The following is a 27,997-nucleotide window of genomic DNA, read 5'->3' as shown; positions in this document are numbered from 1 at the left end:
TTTCGTTTCTGAGGCATTCCATTACAGCCAACTGAAAATTTTATGACAGTATGAAATATGTTGAAACTGGAAATTAATCTGATGATGAATTATATTATTCTTACACTGTTCCTTATATTATATTGTTTTCTCTATGTAAAACAATCTGTAGTAAGCTATCTATGCTGGTTTCAACGTTCAGTTTTCAGCACGTTGCAGATTTTTTTTATACAGAACTGTACTGTGAAACTTTCTGGGCTGAGGAATCTGGAAGTATCACCTGGTAGTAAAAAAGCTTGAAACTTGAGAAACTGATTTACAGTTTAGCAGACATATTGTGATACAGGTCATTGATGAGTGCTCACTTGCATAAATGGAATTAAATGCAAATATTTGTTTCTCAGCTGCGAAATGAATGGGAATCATCTCGCTCTGAAATAGAACTCCTTAGAAAACAGCTGGCAAATGAAAGAATCTCTATGAAAAACCTGGAGTCTTTGCTGATATCCAATCGAGAAAAAGAATTTCAGGCACAGATAGTAAAACAAGAAAAGGAGTCTGAGATTCAGCTTCTTACAGAGCAGCTTTCTCTAGCTGAAAATAAACTGTGAGTAAATAAAACTATTTGGTTATCTAGGCAGAGGTGACTTGTCTGTCTTTCTTCCCATGTATATACATATACTGGTTATTTATTTAGTTTCCTCTTGACTGGTCAGTGTTCTTGGATTACCTTAAGAGTAAAAGAAGGCCAAAATGTAGAGTTGTGCTCGTGACTCAGCAGCTGTGCTGTACCGTACAATATTTTCCCCTTCAGATTATTAACTCCTTTTTTAATGCTGTTTATATCAACTGTACTTTTTCTGTCCTTGGTAACTTTGCATAATTGTATGTATTGTTATATTGGGATGGTTACCACAGTCAGATGACAATTTTGTGTATTTTACAGAGCTATGCAAAGTCGAGATTTTGCCCAGCTCAGAAATACAACAACTCAATTAGAGTCTGATCTAGATATCACCAAAAGACAGCTGGGGACAGAGCGCTTTGAAAGGCAAGTGTATGTTTTTATATTATTTATTCTTTTCATTATTATTTCAAATGAACTAAATTGTACTTAAGTAAGACTACTTTGGATGAAATAAAAGTTGCCCATGTGACCTAAGGAAGTATCATGAGCAAGTGTGTAAAAACAGTGTAGCCTTGTCCACGGGGCACTTCAGGCTAGCTAATTAGTGCTGCTTAGTATCAATGTCAATTATCTCATGCTAATCAACCTGGCTGAGACATCATGCAGACACAGCTACCTTATTTTAAGTTTAAGAGGCATCCCAGCCAAACAGCATGGAATGGGTGAGGGCTGAGCTGCTGGGCATGGTAAGTTTACCATGTACATGTGACCTTAGCCTCTCTGTAAGCACCTCCACTGCTTATTTCCTCTTTTTCCCCTGCTGCTGAATTCAGCAGTTGTGGGGGTGGGGAAGAGGGAGAGGGGAAGTGGGGGTGAACAGCAGCAGTATTCACCTCCTGGGCTGTGGAGGAGTATAAAAGCAGCAGCTTTGGCCAGAGCTCATAGCAAGCACCTGGTGATTTAGAGCTCACCACTCAGATGGAGCTCTGGCAGGAGCCTGTGCTGATCATGCGGCAAGCTTGACGTACATGTGTGGCACAGCCAAAGGAAGGTGTGACTGTATTGATGTATCCCCTGGAGTCACCTTTGCATATAATTACTTAGAAGAAATTAATTACATCATCATGCTTCTTTTATCCAACTACAGAAGTGTGAATTATTAAATCTAGTCCATGCTAGCGAGTCCCTTACTTCCTGGTATCTGTTTCCTCATGAATAAATGGGGATACTTTTTTTATTTTATTTAACTCAAAGGTTTGTAAAGTTTAATTTATTTGTGTTTGTGCAGTGTTAGAAGTCCTCTTAAGAAAAGTGAAATAGAAATGAAGAGTGTATTATTATTTACAGAATCTGAATCAGAGGCCTTTTTTCTCTGATTTTGTAGCCAGAGCAAACCTGCAAAATTGTGGGGTGGTAACAAAAATATTAATTTAAAAACTAGAGCTTCTGCAACTCCATAAAATAGACAAGATGATACCACTTGTAATCAAGTGGATTGGTGGTGTCTTACTAAAGGAAAAAAAGCTCCTGCCAGTTCTGTTGCTCTTCCACTCTTCAATCCTCTGTGCATGTGGATCTCACTCATGCTGCTTTCTCTGCAGAAGAGTTCAGAATGTTTTCTTCAGTAGTGCAGGATGGGTGGTACATATGCACACTGCATGCACTTGTTTTTTCCCAATTTGCAGAGCATAAAGGGCAGAGCAATTTTAACTGCTGCTCAGCTCCTCTGCTCACTCCTTGACAAAGAGTTGGAACAACCTCTGTGTCTATTGTATTCTTCTAGGCTGTATGGACAGGCATTACATTGGTGCTGGGAAAATGTTTTTCTCTCAGCACAAAAAAAGTGTACAGCCATTCAGTAGCCTTCCACAGAAACATGAGTGCACTTCTGACCAGGAATATCACTCTTCTCCTGCATTTACTTCAACAGTTGTATACTTCTTTCAAGTAGTAAAGACTACTGGTATCTCACAGTCCTCTTCTCTCCTACCATCCTGAAAAGGAAACAGAGGGAAGGAGGCAGAAGACTGGTTCCTTGATAGCCTGCCTGTCCAGGAGAGAGCTATCTAGGAGCTCAGCAGAGACCCTGATGCCAGTGCCAATGCTCCTGGTCACTGAACAGACCAGGGTCACCCTGGCTGACTGCAGTCTATGCATGGAAGAGGATGGCATCCCCTGCAGTTCAACTTATCCCTGCTGCCCCAAGCGTGAGTGGGGCCATGCTACCTCAACCCTTTTGCAGGGCAGGAAGTAATCCTGATCTCTGCAGGGGGTGGGGAGTGGAAAGGGTAAGGAGAGCAGTTATTCTCACCACTGCCAGCCTTAGGGGCATTTTCCAAATGTTCTTAAGTCACTATCAGGCCTCTGCAGGAACAGACAGCTACCCCTGCTGTCTACAGGAGAAGGGAGATGAACTCTTATGTTGACTTGTTGGCACCAATTTTCTTTTCTAGAACCACATGATAGGAAACTGGAAAATCAGCCATCTAGAGAGAGTATAGAACCCTTCAAGTCAGTACGACAAAATATACCACTATTGTCAAATAACCAGGTATCCAGGTTTTCTCTGATTAAAAAAGAAATCCCCAACTTTTGGATTAAAAAAAGTAAACCAAATTCCATATTTTTCCATGATTAAAATAAAACATCATTACATATATATCTACATATTAGTGGCATTTCATTTTAATCATGGAAAAATGTGGATTTTGGGTTACTTTTTTTAATCCAAAAGTTGGAGATTTGTTTTAAATCAGAGAAAACCAGGATCCCTGCAAATAACTTAGCACTAGCACAATAGGCACAGCTATGTGTTGCTATTTTGCATTCAACTAATACAGCAATTACTATTTGCACATTTGTCATCAGCACTAACTCGTTTGGTACTAAAGCTTGGCTTTGTGATCTCATTTGGCACTGAAGTACTTTGTGCCAAGTCAATACAGCATCTACTCGACCAGTGCACAAGTAGTGGTATCTTTAAAGTTGATGCCCTCTGGAGTTGGCCTTCTTAGTTTGATAGACTTGTAAATAACCCCAGAATCAGCTTCTCTGCTTTTGGAGACAGGACAAAGCCCTGTCTTCTGCTTTTGGATGTGTCTTCCATTTCTGCAGCTTGCAGTGAAGAAACACAGGAAGAAGTTTGTACAACCTTCTGAAGCACAGAGGAAACTCCGTAGTTCTTCACCGCTCCTGGGACAGCTCCTCTTAGAGAAATGTTCTTCATCCTCATCATCTCCCCTTTTCTTTCCTTCCCCTGTGCTATAGAAATTCATCTCTTGAACCTGCTTGTTTTCCATGAGCACTTTCCAGGGTGACCAGCTGTATAAACTGTCATCAGGATTTCTATTCCTTAGAGCTTGTACACCTGAAACCTCATTCATTTCTTGGATATTATCTCCCTGCCAAGCATGTCAGATCCATATCATTTTCAGAATTGGCCTTAGTGGGCCATATTTAATACAGTATGCCATTCCTCCATCAAAATCATGTTCTCTCATCTGCCACCACTGAGAACTGTCTAGCTCAGTGGTCACTAACCATCTCAATCCACCAGTAGATCTTGGAGCCTCTTGCATTAGACCTCGGAGCCTCTTGCAGTAGATCCAAAGCTGGGGTGGAGGACTGAGTGCACATGCCCACATGTACGCGTGCACCCCAGCCCAGCAGGTCAGTCCATGGGGGAGGGAACGGGGGTGAGGGATAGATCGAGGCACAGTGCCGCAGAGGCAGAAGCAGGGGTAAGTTGAGTGGGGCCCCAGCCGGGTGGGACTTACCTGCTGGGGAGGTGCACCCCCAAATAATTGTTTCTCCCTTTGACTCGATCTCCCCCCACCCTTCTCCCAACACCCTTGAGTGCATTGTGTCCAGCCCCATGGACATGTCCAGCTTTTCTAAATAGTCCGTAACCTGTGAAATCACAAATGCAAGGTCCATAGAGATTTTCTCATTCTTCTGTGCACCGAGTCACTCCACAGGAGCAGCTGAGTTTAAGTAGAAAGAAAAAGGTGATCTTCATAACAAGTCATTTCCACTGATGTGAGTTTCACCGTCTTCTCCAGAAGAAGCATTTGGATCAGCTTTTATAGATCAGCTTTTCAAAAACCTGTAAAAAGAGGGTTGCCATGCTCAAGATCCAATTTAAGCTGGTAAACTAAAAAATATATCAACTTCAATTAGCTGCCCAGAATATAGTACCCGTGTCTGAGACCATTCTGGAACATGCAAAGGATTTGTGGGCCATCTCCAGCATCCATTTCTTTTATTTCAAAATGAGTAGATGGGACATATCAGGATTTGAATATTTTTATTTTCATCTGGCATCTTCTTTTTTTGCTGTCATGGCAGGTAGTGAAGAGCCCAGATAAGCACCAGGATCCACCCAGAGTGATGATAAAGAACCAAAAAATCCTGGATGAATTGTCTCTGATTCCCTGCAGGCTAGATTTGCCAGCTGTTCGGTGTTGCATCGTGTATAAGCTCACAGCAAACAAAATGGGGAGGAATTTAAAGCAATGGCCACAGGGAAATGTTACAAGGAGAGGCCTTTGTCAGCACCTGGTATCTTGAAGGAAGTACAAACACTAGTTCAAGATTTACCTTTTGAGGGTCAAAATCTATTTAAGTTCAAATTGATGAAGCATATATCCTGTAAGGGACTATAGTCTACCCTTTGGTAATAGGAGAGGTATACCTCATCTTTTGAAAAGAAGAGATACAGGCTTCTAATTAGTTTCTCTACTGGCACTTTTTGTCAGGACATTAGTGGAAGTGTCAGATTTGATTATGTAGTCGAGGATACTGGACTAGTTCATACAGGTATTTTATCCCTAATCTATACAGATATTTGTATTAATCTTTCTTCTCTTTTGCTCTTTAAGGAGGCCTGGCCAGAAATTACAGAAAACCAGTGATTCTTGTAGGTCATCCAAATGGATGTAATGTAGAGTAAGCATGTCAAACTTGTCCCAGGCCAGGTCCAAACCCCAGGGCTCTTCTGCATCAGATCCAAGACGCCAGAGACAACTGCAGCGGGTCTAGTGGGGGCAGCAGGGGTCAGGGCAGTGGGGACACGTGGCAGCAGCAAAAGTCTGGCAGCCATAGGGTGCGTGTATAGTATCTGTACAGACCTCACTTGCCCCCCTGCCACCAAGAGCCAGGGCTATCAGGGCCCAGAGACCCTGCAGTCTGTGTCAGGCTTTGCCCCCTAGCTTTGTTCCCCTGTAGCCTACCAGTCTGGATAGAATGGCACCACCACATGCCATACATTTGATGCCCCTGTCATAGAAGGTAGATTGAAACAAACTAGCTCAGGTACCAGAAGCAGTATAGCTACATTAGCAAGGTGCTCCAAGCTAATTTTGATACTACTGAGAGCTCTTATGCCATCTCAGCTGAGTGAGATGCTTTGGCAAATCTAGGCTTTTTATTTTATGTAGTAACAAATCCAAAGATCAGTGGAGTAACTAGGGTTGGGTAACCAGGCCAGCTGCCCCAAGTGCCAGCTTGGGAGGAGTGAGGAGACAATAAAAAATGGCTGCCTCCACCACACAATCACAATAGCAGCAGTGATAGAAACCAGAAGTTGCCACTACCCCTGTGTGGCAGCTGCCTTGGGCACTTGGCCACATTGTTATGCCTCTGGCAAAGATAGATTGGTGTTAGTTCAGAGACTATCAAAGCAAATAGCAGTTTGGATTAAACAATATATAAAATCATATATAAACATAAATTAGAACCTCTAGCATACTCAGGACTCATTCAGTTACAGCACAAGTAATGTCACTGGTCTGTTTTAACAGGATTCCAATTTTAGCAGGAATTTTTTAGATGGTCCTTGATTCGCACATTTACAAATTTCTAGCCTTTAGTGGCAGGCTCATGATTGATGCTGCGCTAGAGTGTGATTCTGGAATCCTTATTTAAATGAACTCTTAGCTCCCACTGCCAGAGAACCACATTACTAACTGATCATGATGAGTGTGATCTGCATCCACACAGAATTGGAGGAAAAAAGAACAGCTATATACCTTACAATAACTGACTCTTTGAGATGTTTTGTGCCTGTAGATCCAGTCATCTGCCCTTCTTCCTGGCAGCTCTGAATCAACTCATCTGGATTCTGAGCAGCAAAGGAACTAAGTGTTTGGAACCATTCCTCCCTTTATGCCCTCAGAAGGGGAAAGACAGAGGCATGCAGGGCACATACACAGTCTTCTAATTGAAACTGCACTTGAAAATATTCTAAACTCTTATGAATAGGGCTCACACACACTATGGGTAAAGCCCACATGTGCAGAACATCTTGAAGAATATCAGTTACTAAGGTGAGTAACTGCAATTCCTTTCTTTCTGCCCCCTTCTATTGGATATGCTGGTTATTATGCATACAGATAGTCAAAAGGAGGGGAGGAGAGAAAATAGAGGGGAAAGGAGCATAGGAATTGAAGAATGGAAAAGTGAAGAGGAAAAAATAAGAAAGGAGAAAAAGGAGTTAGAAGCAGTGGAAATGTAGAGCAAAATGTGTGTGGGTACAGTATATTATGAAGTATTTTGAACCCCCCAAACAGTAAAGATTTACCAAGCTCTCCTACAGAGGAGCATGTGTTAAATAGCACATCAGCCTCCTGCTTGTATTTGTATAGCTCACAATCTTATAAATAAGGGGAAAAATTGAATAATAATAATTGAATCTTTGTTGACATTCCAGGACTAAAATATATATTTTAAATGGCTTGGTTTCTTTAAGCTGGAGTCATTTATTTGCCACACAAACTCAGAAAACTGTTAGAAGTGGTAAGGGACCCTGGCCATAGGAACCCTTCCATGATAAATCAGGAAATCCTGATAAAAGGCATGCAGAGTCATTGCAATTCACCTTGTATAAACAATGACACCACCTATTGGTATTTTTGCACAAACTCACTTCCTGAAGTGTTTTGATAGAACAATGGCTGGCAACCTTTTTAGGCTGTGGGCCCTAATGACCCAACTCAGTTCAGAGGTGGGCAGGCTCAAGAAGCCATCATCTTCCCACCATAACCCATGACCACTTCTCCATGCCACAGCACATAGGGGAGAGCCCCACTGCTGAAGATCCATGTTCAGGGACCATGTCCAGTGGCTTAGCCTGCAGGCCATAAGTTGCTAACCCCTGTTATGGGAGATATTTTAATTTGCTACAATGTGGATAATTTGGTAAACTAGTTACACTAACTAGTTAGAGTCTATAATTCTGAATCTTTACTAATCATTCAATACTTTATTTTAACAAAATGTGTTATGACCAACATACATAAAACAGTATTAGAAACATATTGATCTTGCATTAACCTACTGGTATGTGTTTTAGAAACAAGGAAATTCTGATTTCTGAAACGAGTAGAGTGAATAGAATAAAATTTGGACTATGTAACAGTTTTTACAATCCAGACAATTTAAAATACCATATTTTCTCACATGCAACACATACCTTTCTCTTCAGAACTAATGAGGGCAGAGTGGAGCTCCAGATTTATACAGCCTCAGTCAGGGAGGCAGGGCAATTCATCCCTTGAACAGGCACTACATGCAGCAAGCCCAGAGCAGTGCCCATGTTCCATCTGGGTTGAGTGAAGCAATCGGAGCAGACAGTACCCTGAAGCTACAGGGAGCAGACCTCACCTGTCCCAGTCCTTAAAAGCCAGGCTTATCATGCAGTAGCCTCGTCTGAGCAAAGGTAGAAGTTCTTGGTCCTGACCCTGATGTGCTTCCTTGCTGGCTCTCTGGTTTTGACTCCTGGCTCAGCCTCTAGCTTCCAACTCTGATAGGACTCTTGGCACTCCCTGATTCTGTTTTTCTGCTCTTGATTCTGGTTGGACCTCCAGTTCTGGCTTTTAGTTTCTGATCCTGGTTAACCCTCACCTTACCCTGTCTCCAGCTCTGGCTTTTAATCCTGGTCTGTCTTGATTTCAACTGCAGCTCCCTGTTCCAGTTCTGGCACCTCCATATCCCGGCTTCTGGGAAACCAACTTGGACTGTACCCATGCTTCAGGTCCCTAAAACTAGGCCTTTACTAATCCACACCCACACCCTAGTCCCTAACAAAAACTAGTTGGTGGAAATTGTAGCATGCATTATATAAAAGAGATACAGTAAGAATAGTTTCTTCTACTTACAGAGTGAAGCCAAAAGTAAAATTTGTAGTGATCCACAAGGATCAGAACAGTGGGTAGGCTCAGCTCCCGAGCTACTTCTGTTCAGCTAGTACAAAAAAACATTTTTTTCTTTATGCTGCCTTTCAAAAGCAAGGCGCATATTATATTCCAAGATGTATTGTATGTGAGAAAATATGGTACATTATAAAGTAATAAGTAACACATAATTGGACAGCTGTAGACAACTGGAGTTGCCATCACATTGTCATGGTAGCTATCATGTGACCCTTAGAATGCAAGAAAGGGAGCTCTGACCATCAGGAAACTGAGCTTATTCTGAAGGTTATAGAATTTTTAGCTTCTGTCTGGAAAACTACCAAAGAAGTGCAAGTTTCTCTTATAGTAGATGATATTTCTAATAGTGCAAAATAGTGCACAGGTTGAACTGGGTATGTGATCTGATCTGACACAATATTTCAACCTACAACCTTTTACCTAGAGGCTGATGACATATATAATTTAAATGTGTATATGCAATCTAAAAAAGAAGTGTGTGTGTGTGTGTGTGTGTGTGTGTGTGTGTGTGTGTACACGTCTTTTTAGATTGCATACCCACCTTATAAGAAAGAACTATCTTAGGTCTAAAGAATAGCCTTATGGAGAAGATTCGCTGCTTAGTAGACGTTACCTTCTTTGAAATAAATTACCATTTTAATTTAGGGAACGTGCTGTACAAGAACTTCGCCGCCAAAATCTTACTTCTACTTACCAGTTAAATTCTACATTAAGGACATCCTCACCTGAACACCCCCTCCATAGGTGTCCTGATTGGACCCTGGACCGGTCCTTGGAGGGGTAAGTAGATAAAGGATATTCCAACTCCTGATAGGGAAGAGAACAGAGACTTGAATTGTGAAATTTTGGGGGCAACAGAAGAAATACTGCGGACCCAGTTCTGCTCCTTATTGAAGTCTATGGATTACACTACCATAAAACTAGGGTGCAGTCTTAAATTTATTTGATTCCATCCCTAAAACATTCAGGCTTAGCAAGCCACCTGCTGGAACTCCTGTCCTTCTTAGAAGTACCTTATGCTTTTTGCCTACCCTGCTGTCTCTTATTTTTCCTCTAAGAAAGTGGGATTGGGAGTGACTTGCTAAATTGACTATGATGTCCTGCAGCCAGCCAGGTGGGTTTCTTGTAAACTAGAAATGTTCTCAGGGGCATTCTGCCCAATGCAGTTCGAAGATCCACAAGGAAAAGACATTGTAAAGGTGCTCAACTAATAAATATAGTGGTGATCATTACAGAAACTTTTCTAAAAATAACGATGTTTCCATTGGTTCTTGGGGAGGAGAAAACAGGAGAGCTTTTTCTCTGGAACCTTTAAAAGTATGTGGACACCCAGTGCTACTTTGGATTCTACATCTTCTTTCTCTAAATCTATTAAAAAATGTATAGATTTCCTAACCAACGATGAGAAGCTAACTAATATTCTGTAATGTGTAGACTCAGTTATGTGCTTCTCTAAGAAAATTGACCTCCTTGGCGCCTTCCACACTTCTCGAAAGGATCTATTAGAAAGAAAGATGAGCAGAATTGCCAGGAAATATATGTTATATAAACTGCTCAGATTCCCCCTGACACACACACATTTGCCATCTGCTATATACCTGAAATTTAACAAGAGCTAAAAATGTGCTACTCATTTCAGGAGTCTGAAGGGAATTTCCTAAGGTTTTAACAGGTTTATTTATGTGGTTTACAACGGCTCGTGTTCAGGTGCCAACATTCTTAACCCTTCCATTGTGGCTCATGGAGCGTTACCTACTTGGGCAGTAAGTAGGTTCTTTTCCCAATTGTCTGTGCTTGTGGGGAAAATCTAGATAGCAACAATATGTAATCCAGAAGGTTGCCTTTGTCAGTATGACAGGATGAGGTTACACATTACAATTAGCATGTGCTAAGAAATGCTAGTCAGTGTTTAAAGTTAGCATCTGCTATGAGCAGTTACATGTTAAAGGTTAATGCCCTCTCTAATGTGGACTGTTCTGAACTGCAGCTAAAGGGCTGGCAAACAGGGGTGTGGCTAGGAGCCACAACTCTACTTTGTGCCTGTTCTGCTTGCCAGTTCTCTAGGGCAGGGGTTCTCCAACTGTCAGGTGGGCCTCCCTGGGGAGGCATGGCATCATGTCAAGGGAAGTGCAAGCTGTGAGCCTTTTTTTTTAGGAGAGGGCAGCACCCTAGGCAGCAGGTAGGGAAGCCGGGGGCAGGGAAAGCTGTAGAGCACTTTACTATTCAAATATATGTAAATCAGGACAAAAATATTTTTTGAAATTAAATTAAAAATATTTTTAAAATAAGTGCGCTTAGTGAGAAACAGCTTAAATAAGAAATGAATCATTTTGTGACGAAGGGAGAAAAGCGTACAACCCAAGATAAAAAAAGCATAGCTACAGAGGTTCCAGCAAAATACAGAAGTTGAAAATATGACGCTATGGTGAGGCGCAGTCATTTTTTTTCATAGCTCAGTGAGGCTCACTATGGTAAAGTTTGAGAAACCCTGCTCTAGGGGCTGTAAAGGCTGTATAGGCTACAGGATTGGCCACTCTGCGAGCTCAACTGATAAAAGCTAAGCGAAAACCAATTTAAATTTGTCCACTAAAATTTTTCTATTGGTTTATCAAAATAAATTTATATTTTTTAGTTAAACATGTATAGCTTGTATATGCAAATAAACCCTTTGTTTCCAAAATAGTATACTTCCTGGGCTGCTGTATTTCAGGTTTTTTCTTCTCTCTTCTTTTGGTTTTTGGGACTTAAATATTCAAGGGTTAATTATGCTTCACATCATTCCACGTTCAGTTCTTAGACATTCTCACTTGGACAAACTAGAGGGAATTAGGGCTTGTCAAGAATTTTTTTTCACTAAATTATTTTTTTCAAAACAAACTGCGAGCATGCCACATTCAACAAAAGATTCCTGGAAAACAGACTAGCCAGGGGCCTGAGGACTAATAGGACACTTTTCTGCAATGTAGAAGACTCAGGCTAAGGTTTCTGCTCTGCCCTATTTGTATCTGGCAATTCAAACTTACTTTCCCACATCCCAGATGAATGCCTTATTTACTGGTATTGGCTGTTCTGATGTGATTCTTTGATTCTTCACCTTCCCCCTTTTTGGCTATTCATGAAAACGAGTGGTTGGATTGTGACTAGATTAAGTCAACCAATTATCATTTTTCTCTTTTTAGTGGGATTGTGCTGTGGTTTCATAATTCTTAGTGTGTTACATTACTCTGCTGTAATACTACCTGTAGTATAATACCACCTGAGATTCCTGTGTGCTGTATAACTACTAGTCTACCTAATTAGTGGGAAAAACCATTATAGCTCCAGTTTTCAGAGGTGCTGGAATTATGGTTGACTTCAGACAGCATTTGGCTACTCATGTCTTTTGAAATTCGCCAATTGGTGCCTAATTCTGTAAATCGTCTGTAGGTGGAACCCCTGTTGAAGCAAATAGGAGTTCCATACAAAGAGCACTTGCAGGCCTAAGTCCTTAAAGGTTACAAATATAAACCACAGCATGGATTTCGCTATTAAATAAATATGAGAGTAATTATACAATTTTCCCCCTCTTCCAGGAATTCTACATTCAGAGACTTCTAAGGTTATTCAAGATGGCATGTGAAAAGATTCCACTCATCCTCTAAAAAGATGGAAGTTTCAAATTTAATCAGGGTCTATTAAACATTTTCCCCTACTGAATACTAATTGATGTCAAAATGCACTTGAAATTCTTTTATTTTGTTCAATGGGAAGAAATTAGGTAATCTTTTATTATTTTGTGCTATATCACAAAGACACTTTGCAGGAAACAGAAGAAGAAAGACTTGCAACTGAAACTGTTCATTGACAGATATTGCAAGGGAAATGTGTGTGTGTTCCAATATTAAAAATATGCTGGTGTAGTAGAGAAAATGAGGAAGAATGTAACAATATGAAATTTTTTTAAGGAAAAAATTGCATATATTTTCCAGTTACAAACACTTGTTGCGAGTCTGTTGTATTTTTGCTGAGATGAGTGTTTATACTTGAGAAGATGTACCAACCTTCTCTTTTGGGGGCAACAGAAGATTGGGGATCCAATTTTACTCTTGGTTGAAGTCTATGGAATTGCACTACCATAAAACTAGGGTGTGTGAAAGAAGAATTAGGCCCCAAGTTCCTATTATGATCTCCTTAATTTTGTGTTTTTTCACCTATGTCAGAATTGTACATTAAGTAGCACCTACACGCACTGTAATTGCTATAGTTTTATGCAATGCCACAGGAACAGCACTTTGGTAATAATTCTGAATTATCTGTGTTCAGGCATTAGGCAGCAGTACTTCGAATTTCTCCTAGAGCTAAATTAATATTCATACCAATCCAAAATTTCTTCTTTTAGCAATTATCTGCACAGACTATACATACAGCCCATGCTTGTAAAATGGGATTCTTTAATCCGTAGTGGAGCACAAGTGGGGGACCTACATGTCCTCATACTACCCAGTCCTGGAGGCATAAAAAGTGGACAGGCCTAATAGTCTCTGCTTATTTGTACTTCCAGCCAGAAAGAATCTCCAGTGTCTGTCTGCTACCCATAGGTCTCAGTTTTATTTAGAAAATATTTTAAAAAATGTAACAACTAACCAACCTGTTGGCAATATTTATCAAAAAGATTATTTTTGTTAAATAATTTGTTATGAAGCAAAATCTCCAGGTTTTAAAACCAGTTCTGTTTGTGAGATGGCTGATAAGCACATTAAATATGTCTTTTTGCCTAGGGAAGTCAGTATTCCAGACAAATGTTCAACATGGAATCGTTTCCAAAATGCATTCATAAAACACAAGATGCTTACTTGAGGTTATTTTTGTTGGAGCAGTCAGTGAAGAGTGTGTTAAATTCTGTAAGCCCCAAGTTATACTCAGCTAGTGCTCCAGTAAAGTGGGATGTTACTGTTGGAAGTCAGTTTTTATCAGTTGCCAAAAGACTTCACACTTCATCTTAAAGTACTGAGACTATAGTACTGACTGCTCTGCATTGTAATGCTTCGTTATGGTATTAAGCAAAAAAATTGCTATATTTATTAAGTAAAGAAACCGTTCTGCTGTGCTGGGGTCTTAAAGCTTATATGTTTCTTAGTTTGAATAAATGCTGATACTGAATGCCATAAGTTATTAAATTACATTTTGAATTCAAAAAACCCATTTATGGAAATAGCCACTAGTATGGCTATGTTACCTGTGTTATATGGTATATGTTACAAATGTTTTATATAAAAAAGACATTTGGGAGCAGTGCTTAATTATTGAGTATTTTATTACTATGGTGCTAACTTCCTATTGAAGTTTTTAAAATGTAGATGAATGTTATTTGTAATGTAGATGATAAATATCTGGGTTTTTTAATATACTTAAAATATAAAAAGAAAAAATGTAGTGACTTGTTGACATTAACAAATAATTATTAAGAAATAAATTCATAATATTATTGTGAGGCAGGCACAAGTTTGGTAGATTTTTATTAAACTCTTTGAAGTAATTTTATAAACTTGTCTTTAACACATGGATTCAATATGAATGTGAAAGTCCAGGTAAAATATTCTCCCTACTGTAAGCCCCCTATATTGTTGTTATTTCTATGCTAAGAAACAGTGGGAATTTTTACTTAATAGAGCCTGATATTTTATATTCAATAATCCTCCATTTGAGTTTTTTCTGTAATTTTTGTGATGACTTAACATCCTTCTGGCCCCAGTAACTCTGATTCATCTTTCCAATTAAGTAAAGTCACCCCCTTCCTATCTAGTGACACTCATTGCTTCTGAAACCTATTGTTTTGATGTGAACTATATAAATCTTGTCATCAAAAAGTTTACTTCAAAGTGCCTTTTAAAAAGTATTTTGATGAATAATGTAAAAAAATTGATTGCAAAAAATACACGCTCCTTATATATATATAATTGCATACACACTTATATGTATTAATAAACGTAAAGATTCCAAGATTATCCCTAACTGCAAAGCCCTGTTTTTGCATTCAGGAAACTTGGTTTTAATTTTTGAGACCTGATTCTACAATCTTTCCTTAAGTGACTAGTACTCAGCCCCATAAATAGTCTCATTAGCATTAATGGGAATATTTCCATTAAATACCAACTGCAGGATTAGTGTTAGTATTAAATTCCTCTTCCTCACTGGGCTGCTTATAGACTGAAGATTCTGCCCCAGCCTCAGAAGTTGAGAGGGAAGGAATAATTTGTGTTATTCTAAGGTGATACTGCTCTCAGATTTTAAAAAGTATTCTTGATGAGGTATGTGTGTCAGATTAATATATCTAACGTAGGGCATGGGGATGGAAAGGTTAAAGAGGATGCCAAGGACTGCACATAGTGTTTGAAAGGGTTTTGACAGGGATCTGTACTGGCACCATCAATACACCTAATCAAATATAAGATCAGAGAATGAAAGGAAGAAGAGAGTATGAAAAGATGACAGGAATAAACTGAACTTGCTTTAGTTTGAAAATCAGAAATGTCATCTGAGCCAAAACCTAATTACTGATACCTTGCCGATATGATTGTTCCTAAAGAATGAGTGGATTTAGATGGCATTAGGTCATTGGACATTGTATGTTTAACAGTAACAGTATATTCTAAAAGGCTTGAGACTATTACTTCATATGAGTCCATTACAGCTTGCTTCATTTCATAAGTGGAATGTAGGTAGTGAACTAAAACAGTACAGTATTCATAATTTTCTACCACTTTTGACAACAGCCTTTTTAATCTTTAACAGTATATTCCTATTTTTTCCTTAAAAGAAGAATGTATATGAATATATCCAGATTTAAATGTTTATATAACATTTCACCGTGTCGTATTTTTCCTCATGGATCTTGGTGGTAGGACAGTTCGGGGTTTTTTTGTCATTGTTTACTGTAGGTATTTTGTTTGGAAACAAACCTGTGCAAAAAATAATCCATTTTATTTATCATTAATCTTTTGCCTGTACGTTGTGATATTTAGATATGCTAACAACTCAAATTTGTGTTATATTTTTATATTTCACATAATCATTTTATTTGCAAAAATATTTATTTTTCATGTAATCTGACTTGAAAATACAATTTTATGGATTTTTTCTCAAAATTATGTTAAATAAGTTGAAATTGTATTTTACCTGTTTTCAACTATTTGTAATACTTTTGGGTTTGTGTAACAAAGCATGGTGTAGGAGTTTAAAAGGTTTTCTTGATCAGTTTTTTTTCAGCTGCCATTATTACATGAACAGCTGTCAATCTCTGCTAATTTTTTGATGAATTTGTCCAAGGTTTTTCTTTTTCATCATTGACTTCTGCTAACCCAAGGTAATGGACACTATAGCAAGGTTAAACCATTTGCTATATACTGCTGTTCAACACTTCTTTCAATATCTTTCCAGCAACCTCTGCAAAAACATTTTAAAGAATTTTTAAATGTCTTGACTGATGGGATTTAATGTTTCATCTTAAACTGAACTAACTACCATATTTTTTCTTCCTTTCTCACTTACTGAAACCTGTATCTCTTGGCTGTTTCTAGACAGAGCCCCAGTGCCTCTGCCTCTACCCTGGCAGGTGTTGTTTTTCAGTTTCAGCTCTTTACCAGGTCTGTCTGCATTCTAGACAGACAAGTTCATCACGGGGGCACAGAAGGGAATTGGTGAGGTTTTATTCACCAAGGCACCCCCGGGGGTTACAAGAAATAGTGGCCACAAGCTAGCAGAGAGCAGATTTAGACTGGACATTAGGAAGAACTTCTTCACAGTTCGAGTGGCCAAGGTCTGGAACGGGCTCCCAAGGGAGGTGGTGCTCTCCCCTACCCTGGGGGTCTTCAAGAGGAGGTTAGATAGGCATCTAGCTGGGGTCATCTAGACCCAGCACTCTTTCCTGCTTATGCAGGGGGTCGGACTCGATGATCTATTGAGGTCCCTTCCGACCCTAACATCTATGAATATGAATTTATAAGGTTCCTTGGGTAAATGTGATATCTTTTATTAAACCAACTAAATAGTTGGAAAAATTGTTCTTTGCAAGCTTTTGGGTACAAAACCATTCTTCAGGCACAGGGAGAGTTTGTTGCTTTGTGTTCCCTCCTGGGTGGAATGGAAGCCAGTATGCAAAATGCAGGTGTGTGTAAATGCAAATGCGTAGCAGAGAGGATCAAAGGCCCTGTCAGACAATAGGTTTGAGATGGGTAGTTTGCGGTGGTGGGGGTGTAATTTGATGTGGTAAGAGAATGTAGCTGTTAAAATGCAGACACGTTACCTGGGGTTATTAGATTATCAGATGTTAAGCAGGTTATAATGTGCCATAAATCCAATGCCTATATTTAGTCCAGTATATTTTGTATCCAGTAGATTTATGAAGTTAAGTTTGTAGGCTCATCTATGAAAGGTGTTTTGTAAATTCTCTTTGAGGGTTAGAACTGAGAGATTGGAAAGAGAGTGGTTATCGTGTAAGAAGGGTGCAACCACAGGTAGTTGTGTATTATTGTCTTTGATAGATTTTTGGTATGCACTCATTTTGGTACACAGTTATTATTAGCTTTCTCCTACATATTTTCCATCAGGGCATTTGGTGCACTGAATGACATATTACATTTCTGGAGGTGCAGGTGTAAGATCTAGGAATGGTGATGGTTCTGCTCTGGGGTGTAGTTATTGTGGGGGGCAGTGGAGATCTTGGGAGCTGGATTTTGTTGTGCATGTAGTTGGGAGGCTTTCCTCTTGCTTGTGAGGCCAACTAGTTCAGCTCAGACATGTCTCTCAGTGTAAGTAGTAGGTTGTACAGAATAGCATAGCCTCCACCTGCAAGCAGGGCCACTTCATGTGCCTCTGTGTGTGTGGAAATAGAAAAATTCTTAATCTGGTAAACAGATTATCAAATCTTAAAAATGATTCAATAAAACATCATAAAGATTTGTGAACGCACAGGGAAGGTTTATTAACTAACCAGTGTTTATACATGCACATGTGTGTGTGCCACGAACATAAAATACAGGAAGAAGTTATCTCTGTATGAATATAAAGTTCCACAATATGTCCAGATACCAGTATGTGAAATCTGGTTCTCCCAGGGTTTACAGAGGAATAGGGACTTGTCTCCCTGATTCATGCTGAGGAATCTTTGGAAAGGTAGAATATTTCATTCACAAGTACTATAATAAGTCAAGTAGTAGGGATCTTGGGGAAAGTAGATGATAAATTAAGCATACAAGCTTTCATCTGATCCACTAGACCTTCTTGTTCATTCCCAGTCAAGCCTGTGAAAAGAAAGTGAAGTAGTAGCTCTTGTGACATCCAGATACGCGCCTGCTGAGCATGTGAAAGGAGATTTCTGCACTAGGTGTTTCAAGGTGGATTTTGACTTTAGGACCTTTTCCAAATGAAAAACAAAATATTACCTGAGATGGGAAAATATTTCAGTTTTCCTATAAGATGGCATAATTTATGTTGTACTAGGCTTGAAAATGTGTAACCTAAACAAATTGAAATAATGGCAGGAAATCCATTTTAGTAAGATGTCTTTTTAAGGGGGCAAAAGGAAAAAATTGTGATTTGTATATAATTAAACTTTTATTAAAATAATACATATATAATAGTTTTAGTGTTCCCGTGTAAAGACCATCTATAATGAACTGATTTTGCAGTTTATAAGCTGCAGTTTGTTTCTGCCCAGCCTCTCTGTAGCTTTGAGTCCTGACTTCATGCCCATTTAAGAGTCCATGAGAGAGTTCTGTCACACATGCCATATTTAATCAAAGAGGTTTTTTTCCCCCAGTCAACATGGACTTGAGTACCAGCCCAGGGCAGGTGGTGGCACAGGTCTGGATTAGGCCCTTGGCTCAGGGTTGAAGCCAGAGATGAGCTACCACCTGCCCCAGGTCAGGGCAGTTTATACAATGGAGGAGGGGTCTCATGGTAGAGGGATGGCGGGGAGGAGATGCACAAGAGAGACCTCTGATATGCCGCTGAGGGTGATGGGAAGCATGGGGAAGACCATGCAGCCTGCCCCACCACACTGCCTGTCCCCCCCCCAGACAGGCAGCAAGGGGGTAGGCACAGGCATGGGGGGGATAAGCAGGAGGAAGGGGCATAGATTCATAGATGTTAGGGTCGGAAGGGACCTCAATAGATCATCGAGTCCGACCCCCTGCATAGGCAGGAAAGAATGCTGGGTCTAGATGACCCCAGCTAGATGCATATCTAACCTCCTGGGCAGAGTTGGGGGGGCAAGATGCAGGGAGAGTATGTGGCATGGGGGGCCAGGGACGGGGGGGAGGAGGGTCTGGACCCTTGCTTGCTGCCACTGTTTTGGGGGGAAGAATTGAAGATTACACTCCAATAGAATTATAACCTTCCATGTATAGAATCTAATTGTTGGGTGGGGGTCATCTTAAATTTGAAGTCATCTTGGATTTGGGTAAATATGGTATTTCAATGGATCTGGTTTGAAGCCAAGATTGGTTTGAAAGTTATTCTAACTCGGACTTCTCCCCGCGCAGGTTTGCAACTGGCATTTCTATTGTCTTCTGTATTTCAGGGGGTGGAGAAGAACAAATATTTGTATCACTGTTCAAACACACACCTGTTTAATTACATAAAGAATGCAAAAATACTCTTTGTCAGAGTTGCACTGCAACTTATCTTTTGAACAATGTGCTTCTCAAATTTCATAGTCTGCAGATGTTAGGGGCTGGAACAGATCTTGCAGATTTGATTTCTTTCAGCTCTTCTGCTTTTTAGGTGTGTGACAATCAAGGCCAGAGAAGATGGCAAAATAAACAGAACAGGAAATAAACAGCAGCCATGAACCATGAAGGGTGGTTGTTGGGGTTTGTTGTGTTTGGTTATTTTTGCAGGGGTGTTAATTGTTTGTAACTCTTCACTTAGCCCTGTCTAACTTGATTTAAATTAGCAAAGCTAGTGAACAACTACTGTTTATTATACTGGAACATTTTAATTTTGGACAAAACTGCAACTATTTCCTATCTATGGTGATTTTGTTTTTTTCTTTTGTAATGCTGTGGTCAGTTACTATGGAAAAATAATCACTGTTTTACTCAGCACAACTATGTTATGTGTAATTCAGCTCATCTTTTGACATGCCAGTTGAGCTGCTCTACAGTTACGGTTTGAACTTGTTTCTCATTTTAGGAGGTTTTGGAATACTTTCCATCCCATCCCTACCCTCTTACCCCCCTTCCTCCCCAAATAATTCTCAGAATTGTGCATCCCATTTAAGAACTTTTCTGGAAATTTTGGTTTTAAACCTAAGCTGTTCCAGCTCTTTAACAACTTGTAATGACTAAGAAAGAACTGGCTAGGATGTAGCATGCCTTGACTTCGGTTAATGCACCTTTCCTGCAGGAGTGAAAGCACATGTTAGAGTTAGGGCTGCAGGGTGTCCAGCACCTGGAAACTTAGCAATCAAATTCTTTTACTTTGAAAAAGTTATATAATTTCCCCCAACAACTTGTGCTTACTTTTATGACCACAGTAAATTACTTCAGGCAATGTACCCAGGTTAGATGAGCTGTATTTAGAAAATCTCTATCAAAGCAATTCTGAAGGCAGTCCAGTCACTGTCTTTTTCTAGCAAAGGGTCCATGCAAATGAGCATAACTTGACTTGCATTCCAACTCGCTCTGAGCCTGGTGTACAGTGAGAAGGGAATAACCACAGCATTGTTACCTTTACACTGCCAATTTGATGCAGAAGCCTTTGAGAGGCAACTGGGGAATGTTCATTACAACATTATTTTCATAATAGCTTGGACTCCATCCCCATTTAATTGTTATTAAAGCTTTGTACGTGGCTTGCTGATCTCCGCTAGGGACAAAATAAGCGGCCTACATAACAGCCTGAATTGCTTGGGGTGTCTCCACCCTTTGTTTTTTAAAAGGCTCCACAAAGACATGGGCCCATCTTGGAGTTTGAAAAGGGGAGTGTGGATGGTTTGGAGCATCATCACATCTAACACAACACACATTTTTCTCCAGAGAAACTAGACATGCTTTACTGACATGCCCCAGGGCTGGCACCATATTATTCAGTTCAAGATCAAAGCAAAAACAAAAGTAATTAAAATGTGCGCTTATTTGCTAGATGACATATAAAGTCTTAACAAACACAGCAAAGGGGGGGGGGGGGGAGCCAAATGCTATTGCCATTAGTCCCATAGTTTAAATGTATGCTATTCTGAGTCTCAAAACAAAATGTAGCCTTCCTGAGGGGCTTGCCACCACCTCCAGTACTTCAGTGCCAGACACTTCATGTGGCAGCAAGGGTAGTTTAAGTTAGATGTTAGGAAAAGCTTTCTGACCAGGACAGTGCTAAAGTACTGGACCAGGCTATCCAAAGAGGTGGTAGAATTGCCACCCATAGAGGGTTTAAGAGGGGTAGACAGAGTTGGGTTGGATGACATAGTTGGGGATGGGCCTTTTTTGAGCAGGGGTTGAACTGGAGCTCCCATCCAACCCTCATGTTTTATGATCCTGCGATTTCTACACGAGTTAACAATGTGACCACACCTGAGCGAAGGGTTTGGGTGGAGCGGGGTGTAACCGCACCTCCTTCCCCCAGTCCACCTCTGCACGGAGAAGTGCCTGAAACGGTTGGACAGGGACGAGCCTGCAAGTAGCAGAGGGCGAAGGCGGCGAGCGGAGATCCCCGCGCCTCTGCGCTGCTGCCACCGGGAGGTGCGGGGCAGCGCGAGCGGTGTCGCCCCCAGGCCGCAGGGGCTGCTCCTCCGGAATGGCGCCGAGGCCTGGCTTGACCCCCAGTCTGTGAGCGCGGTGCCGGGCTCGCCTAGCGACTAGCCCCTCTAACCGCGTACTCCCGGCCGGGGAGAGGTCCCGAGCGGGCAGGAGCCTTCCCACAGGGGCTGGCGGGTGGGAGGCGCCGGCGAGCTCCGCCTCCCGCTGCCCGCGGGGCAGGTGCCTACACGCCGCGCCGCCGCCTGCCGTTGCCCCGCTCCGGCCGGGGCTCCCCTGGCCTGGGCCCTGCTGCCTCCCGCCGACGCACGGTGAGTGGCCCCTCCTCTCCGCCCCACACTGCGCCCACTGGCTCCGGCCTCGCGGGAGCGCTCCGCGGGCGTCAAGCCCTCCCGGGTCCCACAGTGGAGCGCTAGAGCGTGGCGTCACAACCCCACTGTGTGACGTAACGGGGAGCGTGGCAAGGCTTCTGACGTCAGTGTGCTGGTACACCTCTGAGCTATCCTGAAGTCTTATCTCTGACAAGGGAGTCCTAGAGAAGATGGTGCGATGCTGGGTTCACAGAGCATTTAAAGCAGTGGCTCTCAACCTTCCTTGTACCAGGACCCATTTGCAAACATGGATGGCCAGTCCTACCTCAGTGCCCCTCACGGGCCCCAGGCCCCAGCCCCTCGGTGTGTGTGCGGGGGCCAGCAGCCCCTGGCAAGTTGGTGCTCTGTCAGCCTGCGAGGGAAAAGCCCCGGTTTCCCACATTTTTTCTCCTTTAAAAAAGAATCTATTTTTAAAGTTTGTTCATGACCCTTTCATGTATATTCTTGCAACCCACTTCTGGGTGCATTGGCAATGCACAGAAGTGCACGTTGACTATCTGGTGTGTCCCCCCAGACTCAGGAGGCACCAGTCATCCATGTTTGGGTTGCAACCCACAGGTTGAGAAACACTGGTTTAAAGGCTCTCCCTCACTTTTTTTGGTGCCAAGGAATGTGGTGTTCATGGCTGGTAGGCTAAAAACCAAAAAAATCAAAGGCAGTGCAGCAGTCCTGTGAAACTGGCACCCACCACCTATGAAATAAGAAACATCATCGCTAAAGTTGTATGGTGTCATTTCAGGTCATGACTGCGTTCCTAGTCACGCTTTGCTCCTGCTTGTCTGTCATGTCGCAGGTGCTGCTCGCTGAGGTCAGTTCAGCGTCCCTGGCTTCCCTGAAGAGTTTGATCATAGGCAACTGGTAGGGGGTGCACAGAGGAGCCCATGCCCCCCCGATGGGGCCAGTGCCCCTGCCCCAACAGCCAACACTGATACTGTTGGTAGGGCTGGTGCCCCCCTGACAGGGCTGCCGCCATCAGCAGCTTCTGTGGGTGCCCCCCCCAGATTCAGGAGACACCAGTCACTCATGGTTTGAGTAGGCCAACCTCTCTCCACCATGTATGTTAGGCTCGGAGGTTTAATTAGGCCAGCAGTGGTTCTCAACTAGGGTGTGGTGGCGCTTTGGGGTGTCCTGAGATCTTTTCAAGGGTGCTGCCGGGTGCTGTATGCTGTTAACACTGTTAGGTGTGCCAACATGATTCAAAAAATAAACTTCGAGATTTCAAAGAGGAATCAATAGTGTTAAAACCATTCTGCTCTGCTGGGGTCCTCCTGAATTCTTTGCAACAGAAGAATTGTTTTATTATTTTTCTGTATTAAAATTCAAGCGAGAGAGGAGAGCTGGCATTTTGTAAGGGGTGCCTTCTCTAACCAGGCTGAGAACCACGGTGTTTGAGCCTTGCCATGCAGAGCATATGGCAAATGAGGGTACTTTGTTTTGACTTGCTGCATTCTTTTCAGTTTACAACCTAGAAAGAGACACCTCTTGCAAAGTACTTAAAGATTTGATTTTCCATCTAGGCAGAAGAATTTGTAGCAGATTTTATTTGTCTGAACACTTTACAAGTGGCTTTGCATGTGTGTAATACCTAACTATACCTATGCATCCTTAAAACTATGCAAGATGTGTTCAACTTGCAGGCCTCTTCTGTGGAGTGAAAAGCTATGGCTTTTCCCCTCAAGCTTGGTAGCATGGCAGGAGTAAACTGCAAATATGAATTTATTCATGACCTGAAACAATCCTATAAATTTCAAGTGATGATCTTTCTCCTTTAATAGGTTGTGAGTTTTGAAATATTGCTGCTCAGATTTTCGCTGCACATTTTAAAATTATTTTTAGCATATCAGCTATCAACACCATGTTCCTTGACACCAAAAAAACCCACAAAATGGGGGAGAGCATGGTATAATATAAATGCTCTGCCTAAATATCAGCTCTGTTAAGTGTCAAATTAGTTTATAGGAATCTCTTCGTAGAACTTAAAATCACAACATTGTAGATATATAATAATATATTTATATTGGTTTTAAAATAATTTTGATTCTCTCATATCAATTCATATGGAAACAATTTAAATTATACAAATGTTGGTGAACATTAACTTAATAAATCCGTGTTCCACAGAAGGATTGTAAGTTGTATTTGTAGTAATTTCTGTGTACTTCAACTAATCCATCTTCATCTGAAAAGAATTGTGAGGATCAGGAGCCTTTAGCTAGTGACGTTAATACCAGTTTGATGTTCTGGTGCACAGTCCACTGCATGCATTGTCCATATGTAAATGGGTACTCCAACCCCCATGTATGAGAACTTCTGGACAACTTTCCCTTCTGATGTTTTTCCTTTGTAAATCATCCAAGTCAGAACCATCTACTGCTATATGTGTCTCTTGTAAATAGTTCTGCAAGTAATAAAGTGTTTCCATACCACAAGCCTCATCAAGGCATGACAGGCTGCATGCCTGATCAAGGCAAGTGCTGTTTCAGGCACAAGCTGTGGTGCTCAATCAATAGCTATTGCAGCTGTGAGATGGTTAACATGAGAGACTCTACTTCACTTGCTGGGATAGAAGCCATAGCTGTCTTTGCCTCCATTAGAACACAGTCGCACGTCTCCCTGCTTCTGTTCTTCCATGCTTCTCTTCCAAACAAGAAAAAGCAGCTTACCTGCTTAAGACACGCAGTCCAATTTTGTAGGCCTGATTTTGAGGGGAAAGGTGTGTGTGTGTGGTATTCAAGTGAATACAATTTTTGTGTATGGTCAGCCTCATACCATTGGCTGTACATTGTCTGTTTAAGCATCAGAGAAGGTAACCGTGCACTGTAACATCTGTCAATTTGATATTAGTATAAGGCTGGTTGACAATTATTTCCTTTGTCATACTTTCTCTTACTTTGTGTGAAATAGGAGAACCGTGTATTGCATTGTATTGGCATGGGAAAATCAAGCTAATACTGTTTGGAAATTAGTCTTTTTCCAAAAAAACAAAATATAGTTTGGTTTTATATACACTTTAAAGTGAATGGAAGCAAGCTTTCATCAGCAGTTTGTACAGGGCAAAGATTAGATTACAGGGGAAAAAAAAACCCTTGACATTATTATTGCAGGCACTTGCCTTCTAGCTTTTTAATCATTGAAAGAAAGCAATTTTATGATAGGTCTGTGGCCTTATCATCACAGGAAAGGGAGCAGGTGCACTCAGGCTGAGCTGGCAATGGGGCAGGCATTCTGCTTGCTTCTATTGCTAAGTAATTAATTTGTTTGACTATTCTATATAGAAAAGAAGAAAAAAAGTGTCAGTTATGCTTTGTTTTCATAATAATTTTGCATGCTCTTCTAAAATGTCTTTTTTAAACATTCTTTCTATATCTGCAAATATTATTCAGGTTATTGAGCCTGACTCTTCATTATTGACACGGATGTACCCTATTGGCTTCATTAGAGATACTCCTGACTTGCATATGCAGGAGAGAGGTAGAGAGCAGAGAATCTGTATCTTTTTCCCCTCCCCCTCTTTTCCTGGCCTATTGGGGTGTGTACAGATATTTGGGAAGGTTAAATGGAGTTAAAAATGGCAACTCAATCTAATGTAAGTTGGGATAGGAGGGGCTAGCAGGGGGGTTAGGAAGGCAATGAGGGTTGGGGGGGCAAGTGGCATCCATGAGGGGACTGGGGGGGGCGGGAAGGGTCTGTGGGGGGGATTGGGGGGCTAGGGAGGTCTGCAGGGGGACTGAGGGGGCAGGTGGCATCTTCATGGGGGATCTGGGGGGCAAAGGTCCACAGGAGGGATTGGGGCGGGGGCAGGTGGGGTCTGCCGGAGCTTGCTGTGGTCCAGGAGAGATCGGGGGGCTCTATCCCACCCCCTGGGACTAGGGGATGTTTTTAGCCCCTGACCACCCTCAACCCCCAGATGTCGCCTCCCCACCTGCCCTTCCCCCATATGTGACTTACTTCCTTAAACTCCCAGCACTGGCAAATGCTGGTAAAAGTGGCACCAGGAACGGCTTGTTGAATGGGGGGGTTTAGCGGGCTCAGGGGGACTAGGTGGTCTATAGTGGGGGGTTGTCTGTCTGGAGGTGGGGGGAGGGGCTAGAGTGCTAAAAATAGCTCAGTGTTAGAGAGAGGGTAGGGAAAGCAAAGCCCTGGGGCTGGGGCCAGCAGCTGGGCTTTTCCAGCCCTGGACCTGCACTGGGAACTGTACAGAAGTTCAAGATAGTTAGATCAGTTTCAAAATGGCCAGTGCAATCCAAGTTAGACTACCTCAGAGGTGGGGTTAACTTAGATCAGGTCTGCCATTTTTAAACTGATCTAACTGTCCTAAACTTTTTACAGTTTGCACTTACATTCACCTAACTAGTACAAGGTTTGCACCTGGGTGATCTATGTTAGATTGAGTGGCCATTTTTAATGCAATCTAACCCTCCCACCCCCTATAACCTCCCCAAATGTCTGTATCTGGCCTCAGTACTGCCAAATGGGCAGAGAGGGGTTTTTTCAAGCACCACTTTCATGCAGGTTCAGAGAATTACTGACATTCCTGGCCATTTCCTGTAGCAGCAGCAGTTATGTGTTTCCTAATTTACAGAGAGCTTACTTATAGTTATGATAGAAGCTTGTTAAAGAGTTGATTTAAAAGAAGATATTTCCACGGCGGACAATGAACTGTTGAAGAAGCAATATGTGTTTAAAAAATCAGCACATCTCAGCCAAATATGTACAGTAGTGGGAAAGAAAGCATTATAGATACAGCAGGGCTAGTATAATATTATTAGCTAATGATCTAGGGCCAAGTCCTCCTTATTTGTACAAAGACTAACTGGGGATTAGATAGTTGTTCATGTGACAAAGGATGGAGTCCTTCAGTGCTGTGGTGGTGTAGACTTCAGAATGCTTATAAAGCTGATCCTTGACTGTCACACATCAGTAAGCTCATCTCAGTGCTGCTTTAGATGAAGATCCTCCAGAATGCACAGGGTACAGAGTGGGAAGGTATCTTCCCAAACCCTGCTTTTCCAGACTTTTGCTCAACCTGTATGTGTTAGTTCTGCTGCCCTTCAGGGTCTGTTCACTTAGCAGCTGCAACCCTGATTTGATTCTTGATGTATCTGGCAATACCAAAATAATTTATCTTAATGTATTCAAACATTACAGTTGCTTTCACAGAGCTCTTTGTGGTGTTGAACTGAGCATGTTTGTTTTGGTCTGTTGAGATGCATTATATTACACTGATTCAAAACACGGATCCTTGTCAGAAGCTATCAGTATTTGTGCACAATGGGATTGTCACGCATTCATTTGCTGCAGTCGATTTGTTACGTAGCTTTGCAGGCGCTCCAAAATATAAGAAAGTACAAGGAAACTTGAATATAAGTTAATTTCCTTAAAGATCATTGGGCCTAAAATATTCAATACAGGCACTCCTCACTTAACGACCGAGTTCTGTTCCTGCGACTAGGTCGTTAAGCGAATTGGTCGATAAACGAGGAGCCGCCCCTTGATACTGCGTGCCTTGGCTTGAGACGCCGCGCTGCCGTTTCCACGACCAAAGTTCTCGTACTTACGACCAGTTCTCGCTGGTCGTAAGTCCGCGCGGTCGTTAAACAGGTAGGTCGTTAAATGAGGAGTACCTGTATAGTGTTCTTCAGTTATAGGGATATAGGTTATTGAACTGTAACACAGACAATAGAGCTCCAAAAAAAAAGCTCAAACAACAGGGTCAGTGAGGAAGAATACTTTGACACTAATTTCATACAGCAAAATCACTGCAAAGAAAGCAGATAGATGTATCTGCACCTTCCTGGCCTCGTGTAGGCGCTCTCTTGCCGCTTTGGAGTGTGCATCCAGTGCCAGCTGCAGTGTATGTTCCTGTGGCCTTGATGTTGGGTTACGTTCACCCCACAGGAGGCCCTGATACTTGTCTGCCACAACTTGATCTTTCCCTTCAGTGGTGGGGCTCATTCTCATAGCTCCTTGTGGACTGGGGGCTACCCCTAGCGGGAGTTCTTGGGGCTCCACCTCCCCTACACCCCCAGCCATGCACCAGCCCTCAGGACGGCCAGAGGATGGATCGCCGGATCGCCC

The 27,997-nt window shown here is 41.7% G+C and overlaps 2 protein-coding genes across 4 annotated transcripts in view; both read left to right on the top strand.

Moving 5' to 3' along the window:
* TSGA10 (testis specific 10) overlaps positions 1-14,341 on the top strand; it is a 52,764-nt gene extending 38,423 nt beyond the window's left edge. For 2 of the 3 annotated variants that reach the window (XM_014600324.3, XM_059720978.1), the window contains 4 exons: positions 384-586; positions 926-1,036; positions 9,463-9,597; positions 12,390-14,341. In XM_014600324.3, coding sequence (XP_014455810.2) covers positions 384-586; positions 926-1,036; positions 9,463-9,597; positions 12,390-12,414 — 474 coding nt within the window. In that variant the 3' untranslated portion in view covers positions 12,415-14,341. The remainder of the gene's footprint in view (positions 1-383; positions 587-925; positions 1,037-9,462; positions 9,598-12,389) is intronic. The other variant, XM_059720977.1, reaches the window with a different exon arrangement.
* A 7,416-nt stretch (positions 14,342-21,757) lies between these two features.
* The window catches only part of CRACDL (CRACD like), a 134,916-nt gene continuing 128,676 nt past the window's right edge, over positions 21,758-27,997 (top strand). Inside the window, exon 1 of the mRNA XM_019485090.2 lies at positions 21,758-21,859. The gene's annotated coding sequence lies outside the window, so the exon portion shown is untranslated. The remainder of the gene's footprint in view (positions 21,860-27,997) is intronic.

Source organism: Alligator mississippiensis, chromosome 1 (assembly GCF_030867095.1).
Source record: "Alligator mississippiensis isolate rAllMis1 chromosome 1, rAllMis1, whole genome shotgun sequence".
In the NCBI taxonomy this organism is placed as follows: domain Eukaryota; kingdom Metazoa; phylum Chordata; order Crocodylia; family Alligatoridae; genus Alligator; species Alligator mississippiensis.
Note: the sequence above shows the minus strand (reverse complement) of the source record. Positions and strands in the feature narration are given on the sequence as shown.